We start from the raw sequence: 17557 nt of genomic DNA, 5'->3' as shown, positions 1-17557 counted from the left end.
AAAGCAGGCATAGGCCACGTTTTTCAGTGCCGTTGCAATTTCAAACTGTCATTAAACGGGCTGTTGTAAGTTGAGGACTACCTAGACTGCATTTCCATCTAAGCATTTTAAACCAATGCTTAAAATTAGTGTGGGCTACATGAGCTTCACTTTTCAAGTGTGGAAGAAAGTTAACAATCTGGATTCAGGCCCTGTGATAGAAAACACCAGTTTTTATCCCAGCCGGTCAGTGGTGGGTTACAAATTTTTTTAGAACCTCTTCTGTGGGTGTGGCCTGCTTTGTGGGAGTGGCTTGCTGGCCATGTGACTGGGTAGGAGTGGCTTGCCGGCCATGTGACTGAGTGGGCGTGGCCAACTTGTAAAATGTGGTGAAACTTACTTAACAACACTCTTGCTTAGCAACCAAAATGTTGGCTCAGGAACTCTGGCATTGAAGCATGCAAGTCTTAAAGCTGTCAAGTTACAAGACCCTCGCACCCCTAACCCTTTAGAAAAAAAAACCCCAGGGGTGTTCAAACCTGACAGATTTAAGACTTGTGGACTTCAACTCCCAGAATTCCTCTTCCAGTCATGTTGGCTCAGGAACTCTGGCATTGAAGCATGCAAGTCTTAAAGCTGTCAAGTTACAAGACCGTTGAACCCCTAACCCTTTAGAAAAAAAACCCCAGGGGCATTCAATCTTGACAGCTTTAAGACTTGTGGACTTCAACTCCCAGAATTCCTCCTCTCACTCTTCATCTTGATGATGAGCGGATGGGCGGGAGGAGGGAGCTGGAACCGGTTCTAAACGGCACTGTAGATTTGTGGAACCTCTTCTATAGAAGAAGTTAGAACTGGCAGGAACCCACCCCTGCAGCAGGTCATACCTGGATCTATCAGGAAAGGGGATCTCAGCTTGGTTTTGAGCCAAAGGCCTGGGAAACGCCGACATTTGTTTGGGCTGGGCTACCTGCACGAGAAAAATCACAAATGAGAAATAGGCAGATTGCTTTGATTATTGTTTTAAAAAGGTGGGGGGGGGCATTCCAAGATAAAAATGAAATATATCAAGATTACGTTGATGGAGATAAAATAAAACTGGAGGGAAAAACCCTTTAAAAACCTCATTGAATTAAATCAAAAGTAATCATAATAAACAAAACAAAGCCATAATAACAACAATGAAATAAATTCAAAACGTATTAGCTTACCAGCTGTCTTTGGGGGTTATTTGGCATGGCAGAAGCTGGGCGCCCTGGTTGCCTTTCTTGACTTCTGAAAATATTCCCAAAATATCAGATTAAAAAAAAAAGAAATATTAAGTTTAAATATATCATACCCTTGACGAGGAAACGAAAGCTAAGCTAAGCATATTTATTTTGTTCAGCCGTGTTCAATTCTTGGAGATTGTCTGGACATATTCCCGGAAATTTTTGTCAAAAGGTTTTTCATAAGAGTTTGTCCTTACCTCCTTCCTAGGGCTGAGAGAAAGTGACTGGCTCAAGGGCATCCAGCTGGCTTTGTGCCTAAGGTGAAACTGGAACTCATACTCCCCTGGCTTCTACGTCTTTGCCACTAAAACTAGGATCATAGACCATTAAAAATAGACCATATTTTTAGCCTGAGCACATGCACGGACACTCACATTTGCGAACTGGTAGGGACGATAAATGAATACAATCCCTGATCTCAGCTTATTGTAGGGTGATAAACCATAATTAGACAAACTATGGCTTAGTATGTTACATGAACATCCACCTCTGGGCTGCTCCTAAGCTCCCTCTTTATCGGGATGTTTGACACTTTTAGTTCAATGTTACCTACTGTATTTTTCAGAGTATAAGATGCACTTTCCTTCCCAAAAAGAGGCTGAAAATGTGGGCGCATCTTATACTCCGAATGTAGCTTTTTCGAAGCTTTTTTTCAGCCCTAATGCAGCGCTAAGGAGTGAAGCATCTCCCTGGCTTTGCCTGCTTTTCTCATTGCTTTTCTCTCTGATGATCAGCTGTGCTTCAGAAGCTGTTTTTCATCCCCAACCAGGGGATGAAAAGCATGTGTGCGCGCATTCAAAACCAGCAAACCTATGTGCCTATTTTCCTCCCCCAAAACTAAGGTGCGTCTTATACTCCGGTGCTTCTTATACTCCGAAAAATACGGTATACACTCACTGATCAGGGGAGGGATTTGGTGCAAATACCGGTAAATCCTACCTTGATCAAAACAGGTCTTCTCTTCTTGCCCCAAATCAACTCACCTGCTCTTTTTCGGCTGGCTTCTACAGTAGGCAGTCCACTTCGTTAAGGTGAAGACAACCATAGACAATGTTACTGCAGGTACTGCGATCATCAAAATCAAGTCCAGGGTGCTCCACAGATAGTTACATTTGGGCCCCATGTACCAATAATTTGCCCAATTGTTTCGGTAGGAGGGACACCTAGAGATAGAAATGGAGGAGACCAAAATTGAGAAGCTTTGAAGCACTTTCCCTGCAAAGCATAGCTTGCATCATAAGTTGGGTGCTAATCCACCCAACAACTCTAGGGCTGAATGCTAAAATTAAGGGCTTCCTTGTGTTCTGGAGTAACATTTGCAAGTAATGATAGGGTAGGGTAGGGTAGGGTAGAGCCGAGGTGGCACAGTGGTTAAATGCAGCACTGCAGGCTACTTCAGCTGACTGCAGTTCTGCAGTTCGGCTGTTCAAATCTCACCGGCTCAGGGTTGACTCAGCCTTCCATCCTTCCGAGGTGGGTAAAATGAGGACCCGGATTGTTGGGGGCAATATGCTGACTCTGTAAACCGCTTAGAGAGGGCTGAAAGCCCTATGAAGCGGTATATAAGTCTAACTGCTATTGCTATTGCTATAGAACAGAATATAGAGTAGAGTATATGAGAATGGAACGGAACAGAACAGAAGAGAACAGAATATAGAGTAGAGTAGAGTGGAGTGGAGTGGAATAGAATAGAATAGAATAGAATAGAATAGAATATTGGTCAAGTGTGATTGGACACACAAGGAATAAGGATACAAGCAACAAAGTTAGACAGACAGTCATAAGTAGGAGGGGTTGGGGGCTAATAACGATGAGAAGATTAATAGTAATGCAGACTTAGTGAATAGTTTGACAGTGGTGAGGGAATTAGTTGTTAAGCAAAGTGATGGCGTTCGGGAGAAAACTGTCCTTGTATCTATTGTTCTGGTGTGCAATGCTCTATGGTGCAGGTTTGAGGGTAGGAGTTGAAACAATTTATGTCCAGGATGCGAGGGGTCTGTAAATATTTTCACAGCCCTCTTTTTGACGCATGCAATGTACAGGTCCTCAATGGCAGGCAGGTTGGTAGCCATTGTTTTTTCTGCAATTCTGATTCTCCTCTGAAGTCCGTGTCTGTCTTGTTGGGTTGCAGAGCCAAACCAGACAGTTACGGAGCTGCAGAAGACAGAGTCAATCATTCCTCTGTAGAACAGAATCAGCAGCTCCTTGGACAGTGTGTTCTGGAGTAATGTTTGCAAGTAGTTATCTGCCTCAAACATTCAGACCGAGTTTGCTTATCAACAAAGTTTCAGGGGTGGGCAACAAAGATGATTCAAGAGCTTGAGGACATGCCTACAAGGACAGGAAGACTTAACTTTTGGAAGTTGGATGAAGACAAAAAGCTTAGGGGAGAGATGATAGCCATGTTCAAGTATGTAAAGAGAAGCTAGAGAGAATATAGTCAAGAAAGCTGGAGGGAGGGAGAGAGATAGAGAGATGGAAAGAGGGCTACCTAGCTAGATTTAGTTTACCAAGAAAGAAAAAGTTCAGAATGGAAGTTGTCTCTATAGAAGTCATAAATTTTCCATCTCTGGAGGCTTATAAGAAAAGGCTGGGCTTTGCAAATATAGCCCTTCTCCCTAATTCTCAAAACAAGGAAGTTAACTTACTTACTTGCAATAAGGAGCTTTATCTTTACAACCGCAGGCAATCCCTTTAGGGCAAAAATCATTTGTGTCACCTACACAGTTGCCAAAGTCTGCAACATGGGTGCAGTCAGCTGGAAAACAAGGCACACTTCAGTTCCAACGTCATCACTGGATTTCCAAGAGCAAATTTCAACTGTATATGTGGGTCGCTCACTACCAGGTTAATGCACTGTGTTAACCATAATATAGTTTAATTGTTTTCGATGTGGTACATTCTCGCCAGCTTGGCTATTGTCCTTCATAAGCCAGAGTTATGGCTTAGCGTTGTAGGAGAACAGAGCTAAGTATGGTTCATTTAACAGCATAGCAAGCCAGGCTTAGTGGAATTAAAAAACAAACAAACTTTGTTTCTATTGTAAAGAATGTTGGATTAGATCAGGGCAGAGGTGGGTTCCTACTAGTTCGGATGCGTTTGGCCAATTTGTTAGTAACTTGGCTGGCCACGCCCCCAAACCAATTCTATTGGTGGCGCCATAGGCACCGCCATCTTGTTTTTTGTTTTTACTTACTGCACATGAGTGTGTAGTGTGCATCAAGTGCCTGCCCATGCATCCAAAGTGCATCCCTGAGCAAACTGGCATGGAACCCACCCCTGGATCAGGGGTGTCAAATTCAAGGCCCGGGGCCCAGATCCGGCCCACGGGATACTTAGATCTGGCCCATGGGGTCACCCTGGAAACAGCAAAGGACAGGCCCATGGTGCTTCTGCAAGGGAAGATAGGCTCCCAAGCTCCATTTTCAGCTGTCACAGTTTCCTGCAACCCTCCGTTTTCATTGGCAGAGGGTTGCAGGAGGCTGTGGCAGCAGAAAACGGAGCTCGGGAGCCCATTTTCCCTGGCAGAGTGCTCATGCCACCACAAGCAGCCCTAACAGGAGGGATGTCAGGCTGGCCATGCCCACCCTGGGCACACCCCCTGCCCCCCACCTCGAAGTCAAACACAACCCTGATGCAGCCCTCAATGAAATTGAGTTTGACACCTCTGGATTAGATGGACTTTCACATGTCAGAATACCCAAATAAGACTTACTTAACAAACAAACTACGACTTACCGCCATATGTGAATCTGGTCCCTTTCTATTATATGAGGAAAAACCAAACCAAAAAGTGCTTTTTTTTTTCTAGCTTATCTTCCCTTTTCCCAAATTACCAACAAGTCACTTTTTACTATCTGGAAAAGAAAGGATTGGATTGTGTTTTGTGTAATTAACCGCTGACTTTGATAAGGGCATCGATTTCATTTTAAATTCTTCTATAACAACAATAATAATTCACTTCTAAAACTATATTTCTACCCTAGGTTGCCAGTAGATAAGAACAATCTCTTTCTGGAAATATCTACACTCGGGATTTTAAAAAAAAATCTAGCTATATTCCCATGATTGTAGAACCATAAGGTGTTTTTGAGTACTCTCAGCCCAAAGACAGAAACTGGTTTCCATGGAGGAAAAAAAATCCTTAAAATGTATTTCTTTTTCTTGAATCAGTCAAGATATTTCTATTCTATTCTATTTCTATTCTAAGAGCACATGAAAATACCACTTTCTAATGCCTTGGTAAGGCCACACTTGGAATCCTGCATTCAGTTTTGGTCACTACGATGTAAAAAAGATGTGGAAACTCTAGAAAGAGTGCAGAGGGGGTTAAAAATGGTGAAATCCAAATGAAATACAATAGAAGGGGAAATAATATAAGGTGAGCGGTATCGATTGATAATTGCTATTAGAAAGAACAGGAAGCTCCTGTTGGTATTGTATTGTGCAAATGTGGTGTACGTCTAAGTTTTGCTTGTGTGTGTATTTTACATGTTTGTTAATAATTTTTTTTTAAAAAAAGAGTGCGGAGAAGAGCAACAAAGATGATTAGGGGACTGGAGGCCAAAACATATGAAGAACGTTTGCTGGAACTGGGTATATCTAGTTTAATGAAAAGAAGGACTAGGGGAGACATGATAGCAGTGTTCCAATATCTCAGGGGTTGCCACAAAGAAGAGGGAATCAAACTATTTTTCAAGGCACCTGAGGGTAGAACAAGAAGCAATGGGTGGAAACCAATCAAGGAGAGAAGCAACTTAGAACTTAGGAGAAATTTCCTGATAGTTAGGATAATTAATCAGTGGAACAACTTGTCTCCAGAAGTTGTGAAAGCTCCAACACTGGAAGCTTTTAAGAAGATGTTGGATAACCATTTGTGTAGGGTTTCCTGAGCAGGGGGTTGGACTAGAAGATCAAGCTCCAAGGTCCCTTCCAACTCTGTTATTCTATTCCATTCCATTCTATTTCCATTCTATTTCCATTCTATTTCCATTCTATTTCTATTCTATTTCTATTCTATTTCTATTCTATTTCTATTCTATTTCTATTCTATTTCTATTCCCCTTCTGTTTCTCAGCAATAGTTGGACTTTCAGTCTCAAGTAAGGTAGATGTTCCCGGAGAATTTATAATCCTGGTTGTAACCTGGTTCCCCATATCTCTATGAAAACAAAGTATGATAGAAGATAATTTGAACCTTGAGTGAAACAATCTTTCATCTTTGTCTTCTTTTACACTACAGGATGGATATTAAATTAATCCCCTTTTTAGGTTCCCACCATCATCGTTATTGAACTAGGTTTGCATTATAGGCTAAGATCCAAAGAAACTAACTAGGTTTAACATATTAAGTCTTTAACTGCACTAGGTAAATCATATTGTACAGACATATCCCTTGAGGTCTATGTTTAGTTTCCAACAAGTGAATATTAACATTGTGGATTTTAATTCTAGTCCTTACTACATCCACCTCTTTAAAAAAAAAAAGTCAAGTTCCAAAGGATTCCCCTTGATTCTGACATCTGGGGGATCTAGTTAACCAGAAGTCATCTAAAAGAAGATCAGAAAGGTTTTCTTACGATTTGCAGCTTGTGAGGTCAGGCAAACGATGGTTAACAGCAGAAGTTGGAGCAGGTGGAGATTGGATGCAAACATCATGGAATTCCTTCGAAAAGAGAGTTTTGATCCTTTTCCTGCTTTCTGAAGTTTTCATTCCAATCTGAATAATTTTGATTTACATTAGACCAAAGGCCATGGATTTTGAGCTTGCTTTTTACAGCATCATTTCTGGTTTTTAATTAACTTCTCTAAAGATAGGTCTTCTTGGATTGGTTCTCAGACCAATATTCATGTAAATAAATGATTAGACATGAGATCATAGCATTTCCTATATTGCATATAGGCAGAGATGATATTCAGCCGGTTCTCTCTGGTTCTGGCAAACCGGTTGTGGTGACCGTGGGAGGCTCCACCTGCCCGCCCACCCAGATATCATCACGTGGTGCAATGGTTAGAATGCAGTAGTACAGGCTACTTCTGCTGCCTGCCGGCTGCCAGCAATTCAGCATTTCAATCAGTGGTGGGTTTCAAAAATGTTTGGAACCTCTTCTGTAGGTATGGCCTGCTTTTCGGGTCCACTGGTGGAGCCTCTTTTAACCGGTTCAGTAGATTTGACGAACCGGTTCTACCGAATAGGTGCGAACTGGTAGGAACCCACCTCTGATTTCGATCCTTACCAGCTGAAAGTTGACTCAGCCCTCCATGATTGGTAAAATGAGGAGCCAGATTGTTTGGGGGCAATAGGCTGACTCTGTAAACCGCTTACAGAGGGCTGTAAAGCACTGTGAAGTGGTATATAAATCTAAATGCTATTACAGTTTCTTTTTTCCCCAACATTAAATGAAGACCTATTCCAAGAAATATTGTAGGTCGGCCTTCCTGAGCATTTTTCTTACCATCCGTTTTTGGGGACAACCGTTGACTTGCGTGGTTAGAAGGAGAAGGAGAAGAAGGAGGAGGAGGAGGAGGAGGAGGAGGAGGAGGAGAAGGAGAGAGAAATGGAACAGGAGAGAAAGACAGAGAGAGAGAAATGGAACAGGAGAGAGAGAGAGAGAGAAAGAAATGGAACGAGAGAGAGAAAGATAGAGAGAAAGCGAGAGAGAAAGAAATGGAACAGGAGAGAGAGAGAGAAAGAAAGAAAGAAAGAAAGAAAGAAATGGAACAGGAGAGAGAGAGAAAGAAAGAAAGAAAGAAAGAAAGAAAGAAAGAAATGGAACAGGAGAGAGAGAAAGAAACAAAGAAATGGAACAGGAGAGAGAGAGAGAGAGAGAGAGAGAGAGAGAGAGAGAGGAGAGAGAGAGAGAAGCTAATCAGTCAATTCCTAAACCTCCATTTGAGATTTCAAACATTGAGAAGTAGACTCTGAGTTGTCCTACCTTGAGAACTTCCCTCCCCGCCTTCACCTTGGGTCTTGATAATTGTTTATAAGGGAAGAAGATGAGCAAGAGATGGGATATTGTGATGCTGGCCCCATTGTGACTCTTTGCAGGATCACAGCCTGTTGGGTGACCCCAGCACAAGCTGGGATGGAAGCAAGCCAGAAACAGAGACCGCATCTCCAATTTCCATTCTTTGTAAACGGGCAGGAGAAAAGATAACGCAGGGGAAGGCAGCGGCGGGGGAAGGAGGCGGCTTCTGCTTCTCCTTTTGTCTTTTCTTTTTCTTTTTTTCTGGCCTTGTCCGACCATCACTCTCTGAGATGGTGAATGAAGCAGCCCCAGCAGAGGCTCAGCAGCGCTCAAGCCCCTTTGTGGGAAGCGAACAGCTGCTCGGCTGCTCCAAAGTCTCACTATGGAAGGCAACAGCAGCTCCATGAATCGCTTCCGGGTACGACCAGCTGAGCCACAGGACTGTCCTCATATCATGCGACTCATTCGAGTAAGTATTCTGACTTAGGCTTTCCCAGCAGCAAGAAGCCGAGTCCTCGTCCTGATAAACCCCTTTTATTTCATTCCTCTCCAGCAAAGTCTTTCCTCTCCCATAGTCTTTCAAGATAGTTCACAATTACCGACCTTTATCAGGCTTGGAAAGTGGCCAATATCTTTCAGACACCGCAATACTTGACAAGAATGCAGGAATGAACTAATTGTCTCCTGCAAACTCCATTCCCCTTTCGCTCCTCTTTTATTTCCTCTGGGAGGGGCTATTCACCATCCACCTTTGGCTTCACTCCCAAGTCAGCCTTCGTTCCTTAAATGCTCCCTTCTCCTGGCAGCTCTGTGCATGGGTACATCGGGAACAGACTCCAGCTGTTCTTCTGCCCCACTGATCTCCGACGGCAGCTGGTAATTGTCAGATGGCCCTGACCCCATCTCTGCCTCCAACGTAGACCCTTCATCAGAGCCTTCCCCAGACTCCAGGACTGGCCCATGTTCTTCCCCAGCCTCCTCGCTGTCCAACTTCGCTACCAGCTCCGCTGGACGGGCCACAATAGTAAGAGAGAAGAAGAAGATGGGGTTGAATTGGGGTCTAACCTATCAACTGTTGAGAAGTCCGAACAAATAACATTATTTTCTTTATCCCAGTGACATTCTGGTTTCTTCCCTTGGCAGGAACTGGCTGCTTATGAAAACATGCCTGAAGCAGTAAAAATAACAGAAACAGGTAAAAAAAACCAGCAGCTTTGAGTGTTTTATACAACTCGTCCTTGACTTACCTACCTTTCATTTAGTGATCAAAGTTGCAAAGGCATTGAAAAAAGCAACTTTTGGCTGTTTTTTCATGTTTATGACCTTTTCTGCATCTCCGTGATCAAAATTCAGGATGCTTGGTGATATTTACGACGGTCACAGTGTCCCAGGGTCATGTGATCCCCCCCTTTTGTGATCTTCTGACTAGCAAAGTCCATGAAGAAGCCAGATTCGCAACTGAACTAAACTGCAGTGATTCACTTAACAAACGTGGGAAGGAAGGGTATAAAATGGAGCATGATTCACTTAACAACTGTCTCACTTAGCCATGGAAATTTGGGGCTCAGTTGTGGTCATAAGTTGGGGACAGCCTATATTTTCTACGTTGAAAAAGTTCACCATTAGCTTGACAACAAAGGAAGCCCCTGCCCTTCCCCCTCTCTTCTGGGGCCTTCCCTACCTTCCCTCTTTCCCATCCTCTAATGCACTTCTCCCTTCTTTCTTAGAACAATTCGACTACACTATGTGGCATATTCCAATTGCTCTCATGCTGGCATCTTAATCATCCAGAATTTCCCTTTGGCCGGCTGGAGAGAAACACGAAACAGCTGGGGGCAAAACAGGGCTTCCTCTGCAGGATGTCTTGTAAAGATGGAGGGGAAGAAATGGGGCCCTTCCTTGGGAAAAGGGGAAGGAGGATGGGGACAAGGGGGAAGAGGGACTGGAGAGAAAAAAATGCATCACTGGTACCTGTGTGTGTGTGTGTGTGTGTGTGTGTGTGTGTGTTTGTTTGTGATGTGTCTGTGTAAGAGAGTAGGGATAACATTTGGTCATCTCTTCTATCATCCATCCATTCACTCACTATGTTGTATCATCTATCTATCTATCTATCTATCTATCTATCTATCTATCTATCTATCTATCTATCTATCATCTATCTACCTACTTACCTACCTACCAACCATTGTATATCTTCTATCCATTCAACCACTTACCATTTTGTCTTATCTTCTATCTACCTACCTACCTACCTACCTACCTACTTACCTACCTACCTATCATCTATCTATCTACCTAGCTACCTACCATTGTATATTTTCTATCCATTCATCCACTTACCATTTTGTCTTATCTTCTATCATCTATCTATCTATCTATCTATCTATCTATCTATCTATCTATCTATCTATCTATCATCTATCTATCTATCTATCTATCTATCTATCTATCTATCTATCTATCTATCTATCTACCTATCTACCTACCTACCTACCTACCAACCTACCTACCTACCTACCTACCTATCTCACTCATCTATCATCTATCATCTATCTATCTATCTATCTATCTATCTATCTATCTATCTATCTATCTATCTATCTATCTATCATCTACCTACCTTACACCTTCCATCCATCCACTTACCATTTTGTCTTTGGTAAGCTTTGGGGCCAATGGTGATCTTCTCTTTGTGATTTTCATGTAATATTTCTCACCCTTCATTCAATGTTCATTGAACATTTTTTCAGATTTACTTCGAGATGGTTTTGGAACACATCCCTTCTTCCAGTGTTTAGTAGCAGAGGTATCATCGGAAAATGTAATGTTAGGTAAGCCAAAAATATATATATTATTTTAGCTGGTGAAATGAGTCTAGTTATCTTTGCAGGATGGAAAGTACCTGTTCAGAGCTTAAGAGTATCTAAGAAATTCAACAGTCTTTTCCTTCTCCACTGTTTTAAGAAGAGTTTGGACGATCATTTGTCTGAAATGGTATAAAGTCTCCTGCTTGACCAGGGGGTTGGGCTAGAAGACCTCCAAGGTCTCTTCCAACTCTGTTATTCTGTATTCAGTAAGATGCCAAGGCCATCTGGTAGTGATGTGCTGCCTCCGGAGTCTGATATCAGCAAGGCAGAACTGTGTGAGTTTGTTCCTAGTGTGCGCACGTGCAGAGCTGCCAGAAGGCAAGAACAGTTAAGACAAAAGGGGCAACTTAGGAGTAAAGCTTGGAGATGATTGGCCCCTCCCATAAGACATAAAAGAGGAGCACACACACATGAGACTTTGCAGGAAGCAATTTGTTTGTTCTGGTCTCTGAAGCTCCGTTTGACTGTGCTCTGTTTGGCGTCGCAAAACTAATTGGCAATTAGGTCTCTGGCAGTGTTTCAAGGGAGATAAAGGTGGGTACTTATCAGTATTACTCTGAAAGATTGTTGCAACTCAAGCAGACATCTGTCAGACTCTTCACAGAATGTTTGTGCATCATTACAGGCTGTAAATAACCATAATTCACAGCCGTGTAAATAAAAGAGGGTTTTGGGGACTAAGCATTTGATTTATGCTTTATCAGAAGCCACATATTCCAAAAATGTAACAAAGGAGGACCAAGGGCATAAGAGGCTTTAAAAAAAATGGGTTGCTTAAAAAGACTGTTCTACCCTATTTTTAATAGGTGCCTGGAATTATCTGGTGTTGAGTCCCAAATATAAAACAACCCTTTTAAAAATAACAGCAACACATTTATTTTTCCATTAAGAACCTCTCTTCTCTTCAGCCCAGGAGTAGAATGGCTGGCTGTATTTTACTTCTGCCTACCTCATTCTGCTAAATTTTCTCAATGACGGCGGGTAGGATAAAAAGGCAGTGGGGGAGGGGGGGGAAACAATTGAACTTTCAGAGGTGCTCATGATACACAGAGGCTCCTTCTGACGTTTTCCTGCTGCTTCTGAGCCCGAGGTGAACGGAGGTGCCAAAGTCAATTAGTGGTAAGGCAACAGTAATTGTGAAAAGGAGCTGTGCTTTCATAAACACAAATTCATTTACTCCCACCGAGTGCGTGAAGGTCTATGACAATTCGCTGCGGCCAACTTGTTGCAGGACAAGAGTTGCAGTAATATCAAAGAAATGGTGGAATAGAATCAAAAAGGATTCTACAAAAAGGATGCAGGAGGAGGGACGGAAACAGAATGAAATCTGAATGACGTAAATTAAAAAACAAACGCTAATTAAATAGAATTGTTAAATTGTTCTGCAGCAAGTTAGTTGTGATTGAGTTTTCCAGCAATGAGTTGGACATCATGAATTGCCCCATTGCATCTACTAAATGAGTCTAAATGAGGACCTAGATTGTTTGGGAGTAAGATGCTGACTCTGTAAAACTGTTTAGAGGGCTGTAAAGCACTGTGAAGAAGCAGTATATAAATCTAAGTGCTATTGCTAAATATTAACTGTTTATATACACGTGTGTGTATGCTCTAGCATAACTCTGGAACTCCTCAAGCAATTTCAACCAAACTGGGTACACAAACTTGGTATTTTTCTAGAGAAAAATATTGTGGGGCTAAGACACCCCTAAAAACCCCCGTGGTGTGTGTTCTGTTAAGATACATCCTGTTGTGCCTTAAAATGGCTTCTACTGTACTGCTGTAAAATGGCTTCTATTGTGCAGTGCAGGGGAGTTGCCATGGTAATGCTTCACAGTACTCCACAAGGGGGCTCCCTCTGGTAAGGAGAAAAAGCATTAGAAATTACATTTGGTCCGGACATTTCCCCCGTATAAATGAATACCCAGGCAATGCCAGGGTATGTGCTAGTTCAAAATAAAACACAGTGACTCGGTGAGAGGTATTAATTTATTGGTCCATTTTAACAGAAGGCTGTCCTTACCAGAATGCAGTTAGGTAGGCGGTTACCTTAAATCTTCATACATCCTCTTTTCTCCAAGAACCATTTCCATCAAAAAATCTGTCATATTAAGTGGATGAAATTAAAGGAAACTGAACTGGATTTCTTTATAGTCGCTTGATAGCTTTACCCTTTTCATTTGGGGGATGTAATTCCTTAAAGTGATGCCTCTTCTTTTCACTCCCCACAGATGCAAGTATTGTAGCTTTTGCGATGTATTACTTTACCTACGACCCTTGGATTGGCAAGCTGTTATACTTAGAAGACTTTTATGTTATGGAAGAATATAGAGGTAACTTTAACGACCCTGTTTCTTTGTTGCCCATTTTTAATGCAGCCAGGAAATGGAAGAATCACCAGGTGGAATTAGGAATTAGCCTCCTGCAAACTCCACTCCCCTTTCACTCCTCTTTTGTTTCCCCTGGGAGGGGCCGTTCATCGTCCACCTGTGGCCTTAATCCCAAGATGACCCCAGTTCTTTAGCTGTTCCCGTCATCTGGCAATTCTGCACATGCGCACACTGGGAACAGTCTCCAGCTGTTCATCTGCCTCACTGATGCCTGACTCTGAAGGCAGCCGATAACTGGCATACGGCTCTGGGCCCCTCTCGGCCTCTGACACAGAGCCCTCATCAGAGCCTTCCCCAGACTCCAGGACTGGCCCATGTTCCTCCCCAACCTCCTCACTGTCCGAATCTGCTGCCAGTTGTGCTAGCTGCTGGCAGGCCAGAACAATGTGGTTGCTTGTATCCTTTACCCAACTGGGGTGATGGGTTTCAAGCATGTTGAACAATCTGGATTTATTTAGATTTTGTGAATCCAAGAATGTGTTACTATCCAATATAGCAGTGTTTCCCAACCTCGGCAGCTTGACGTCTCCCCATCTTCAAGTCGCCAAGGTGAGAAGCATGGTAATAACAGATTAACAGAGTTGGAAGGGACCTTGTAGGTCATCTAGTCCAACCCCCCCACTCAAGTACCCTACATATAAATTCGTGGTGCGAATGCACCTGACCTAATTGGTGGATTGGTTCCATCCTGATAGATGCAGCCAAGCAGTTACAGTTTTTCTTTTCCTTTCAAAAGATCTGAAGCTAAAAACTTTTTAGCCTGTATACAATGTTAGCAAGCTTTTGCTTACTGAACAGATAATTCTATGGGTTAGAACAGGGGTCGGCAAACTTAAACACTCAAAAAGCCATTTGGACCCGTTTCCCACAGAAAAGAAAACACCGGGAATCACAAAGGTCTTAACCGGAAGCCCCATTCAATTCTGGAGCTGACCGGAAGTTCAGTTCCCCTACCATAGAGTCTCCTCCTAGCGCGGCGTACTTTTTCCTCTACCTGTCATAACCAAAAGCCCTATCAATTGTGGAGACAACTGGAAAAACTCTTCCCCTTGCCATAGAGTTTTCTCCTGGCGCACTGTGCTTCTCTCCCCCTGTGCTCCTCTCAAAATTGTGGAGCCAACCGGTGACGAAGCCGCAGCAGAGGGAGGAAAGAGCCACATGAGGCTCCAGAGCCGCAGTTTGCTGACCCCTGGGTTAGAACAAAATGGAAAATTTCCAATTCAGACAACTGAGTTTCTTAACTGTGTTTTGGCAGGCTGGGGCATTGGAACGGAACTTTTAAAAAGTTTAAGTCAGGCAAGTAACCATTTAAGACTTTTAAGTTATATTTTAAATGTTATGCTCATCATTTTCATTGGATAACTAATTATTGCTAAAGAGCTAGCAGAAAAGTAAAAGTAAAAAAAAAAAAGAAGCTACAGCAATTCCCCCAAAATGGGATTCCTTCTCCCTGAGTTGGTGGGTAAAACTTCCATCATTCCTCAGTCCAAATGGCCATTCCTAGGACGGGACATTAAATTTAGAGGGAAATCCGTGGTTGTGTCCACAAAAGAAAGAGGCCACAGCCTCAGGGTTGTTTGTAGGGCTGAAAAAGTCAAGATGACAATGGAGTCCACCGTCTTAAATTTTTTGACCTCTTTCTTAAGTTGAGTTTTATTTGCAGCCAGCGGCTAAATCTGCTAAAAATGAATTCTTAGATTGCAAAGACAGGTTTCCATGACTGAATGTTCCTTTTACATTTCGCAATTTGATGTGCAACATAGTTGTTGTTAGAGAAAAAATATATAGCTCAATTATAGCTATAGATGCATGCATGAAAATGCAACAATTTTTATACCTACAAACATTCAAATCTTAACAAAAGGTTTAATGGCTTGATCTCCTTCTAGTCAACATGCTTTGCCCAGGTAGCTTTAGAGCAATTACTTCTCTACTTTGCCCACTTGCACTAGCTGGGAATTGAAGTCCACGCATCTTAAAGTGGCCAAGGTTGAGAACCATTGGTTTAGAGCACTGGAGAACTCAAAAAACATGGACCTCCAGCTTTGTATAAGCAATTTTACATGCCAATACAATTATATGGCAGTCCTTGACTTACAGTTCATTTAGTGACTGTTCAACGCTATGGCAGCACTGAAAAGTGACTTATGACCATTTTTCATACTTACGACTGTTGCAGCATCCCCATGGTCCCATGATCAAAATTCAGACAATTGGCAATTGACTCGTATTTATGACAGTTGCCGTGTCCCGGGGGATCATGTGATCGCCTTTTGCGACCTTCTGACAAGCAAAGTCAACGGGGAAGATAGATTCGCTTAACCACCATGTAACTAACTCATTGGGACGCCGTGGCTCAGGGGCTAAGGCACTGAGTTTGTTGATCAGAAAGGTTGAAGGTTCAGCGGTTCGAATCCCTAGCGCTGTGCAAAGGAGTGAGCTCCCGTTACTTGTCCCAGCTTCTGCCAACCTAGCAGTTTGAAAGCGTGTAAAAATGCAAGTAGAAAAATAAGAACCACCTTTGGTGGGAAAGTAACAGTGTTCCATGAGCCTTCGGCGTTGAGTCATGCCGGCCACATGACCACGGAGACGTCTTCGGACAGCGCTGGCTCTTTGGCTTTGAAACGGAGATGGGTACCGCCCACTAGAGTCGGGAACCACTAGCACATATCTGCAAGGGGAACTTTACCTTTAACTAACTCAGCAAAACGGCAGTGATTCACTTAACAGGGGCGAGGAAGGTTGTTAAAATGCGGCAAAATTAAATTAACTTATCAACAGAAATGCTGGGTGTTAAGTTGAGGACTACCTGTATACAATTCTGCATGCAATGACTGTTGTGAAGGAAGTCACTAATTCTAAGTTTTGTTACCGGTACAACAAGCTGTATTGGTCAACATTTGAGCTGTAGTGCAGGGGTCTCCAACCTTGGCAACGTTAGGACTTGGGGACATCAACTCTCAGAACTTGGGGACTTCAACTCCCAGAGTTCTGTGAATTGAAGTCCCCAAGTCTTAAGGTTGCCAAGGTTAGAGACCCCCGCTATAGTGGATTCTGCTGCATTGCACTGCAAACATCTTCGTGTTTGCTCTCCAATGCAAATCCTCTGGCTTTACCCTTGAACAGATCGCCCTCGAGTCCAACTGCAGCTGCATGCACTTTCTCGTCGTGGTTTGGAACAAGCCGTCGATCGAGTACTACATGAGGCACGGGGCGGCTGATCTCTCCACTGAAGAGGGATGGCATCTCTTCCGATTCGATAAAGAGCACCTCGTCAGAATGGCTACCGGACAGTAACACGGGAGTATCTCTCTCTCTCCAAGGTTGGCGCACCGTCGGCTCATCGGTCCCAAGGAAACCTCTGGCTAAAATGGGAAGCTCTCTAAAGCAGGCAAATACTAGCCATACGAAATTAAAAAGAAGCTTGCCTGATTTATGACTGGCAATAGCTTGATACGTGATTGGAATCTGGTGTTTTCCATTGGCAAGCTGCGTTGGTGTGCCCCAAAATCTCCACACACCCCCCAATAATATTTGTTTAATAAATACATACTGTATTTTTTGGAATATAAGAGACACCTCCCCCCCCCCTTAAAGGGGCATGGAAATGTTGCTGCGTCTTATACACCGAATACAGCCATTTTTGGCCTCCTAAAGCCCTGTCCCCATATCCCATTTTTGGGAAAAACGTCTTGTCTTTTGCAAAAACGGAGGCGTTTTTGCCTTCTCTGAGCCCCCAGAAGCACTCTGCAGGCTTCAGCAGGGCTAGGGGAAGGCAAAAATGCTGTTTTTGCAAAAACCACCATTTTCTGCCCCTTTTTCGCAAGAACGGGGGCATTTTTGCCTTTCCCCCAGCCCTGCTGAAGCCTGCAGAATGCTCCTAGGGGCTAGGGAGGAAAAAAATACTTTTTTCTTACTTACCTCTTCAAAATCTTGGTGTGCCTTATACACCAGTGCATCTTATAATCCGAAAAATACGGTACATGGGCACATTAGATGGGCTCTCTTGGTTGTTGAGGGCTCCTTGACTAAAGGCAGAAGTTCATTAGCATCTACAGGGGTCAGCTTGGGAGAAATCCGAAAACC

The 17557-nt window shown here is 43.0% G+C and overlaps 1 protein-coding gene across 1 annotated transcript; it reads left to right on the top strand.

Annotated features, from left to right (window-relative positions):
• The first annotated feature begins 8073 nt into the window (after positions 1–8073).
• SATL1 (spermidine/spermine N1-acetyl transferase like 1) lies at positions 8074–17055 on the top strand. The gene is made up of 6 exons (XM_032227110.1): positions 8074–8686; positions 9361–9412; positions 10968–11048; positions 13313–13414; positions 14727–14767; positions 16598–17055. Exons 1-6 carry the CDS (start codon positions 8600–8602, stop codon positions 16766–16768), a joined length of 534 nt encoding a protein of 177 aa, XP_032083001.1. The 5' UTR covers positions 8074–8599; the 3' UTR covers positions 16769–17055.
• Positions 17056–17557: the final 502 nt, after the last annotated feature.

This window comes from Thamnophis elegans, chromosome 12 (assembly GCF_009769535.1).
Source record: "Thamnophis elegans isolate rThaEle1 chromosome 12, rThaEle1.pri, whole genome shotgun sequence".
Lineage (NCBI taxonomy): Eukaryota > Metazoa > Chordata > Lepidosauria > Squamata > Colubridae > Thamnophis > Thamnophis elegans.
The sequence above is the reverse complement of the archived record's forward strand: the minus strand, read 5'-3'. Positions and strand labels throughout refer to the sequence as shown.

What these genes read in the sequence shown, in the direction of transcription:
- SATL1 (XM_032227110.1), top strand. Translation starts at nt 8,600, where the DNA reads ATGGAAGGCAACAGCAGCTCCATGAATCGCTTCCGGGTACGACCAGCT. An exon ending in AGTAAAAATAACAGAAACAG is followed by an intron (nt 9,413 to 10,967) that starts GTAAAAAAAACC and finishes ACATTTTTTCAG; the next exon opens with ATTTACTTCGAGATGGTTTT. An exon ending in ATCGGAAAATGTAATGTTAG is followed by an intron (nt 11,049 to 13,312) that starts GTAAGCCAAAAA and finishes CACTCCCCACAG; the next exon opens with ATGCAAGTATTGTAGCTTTT.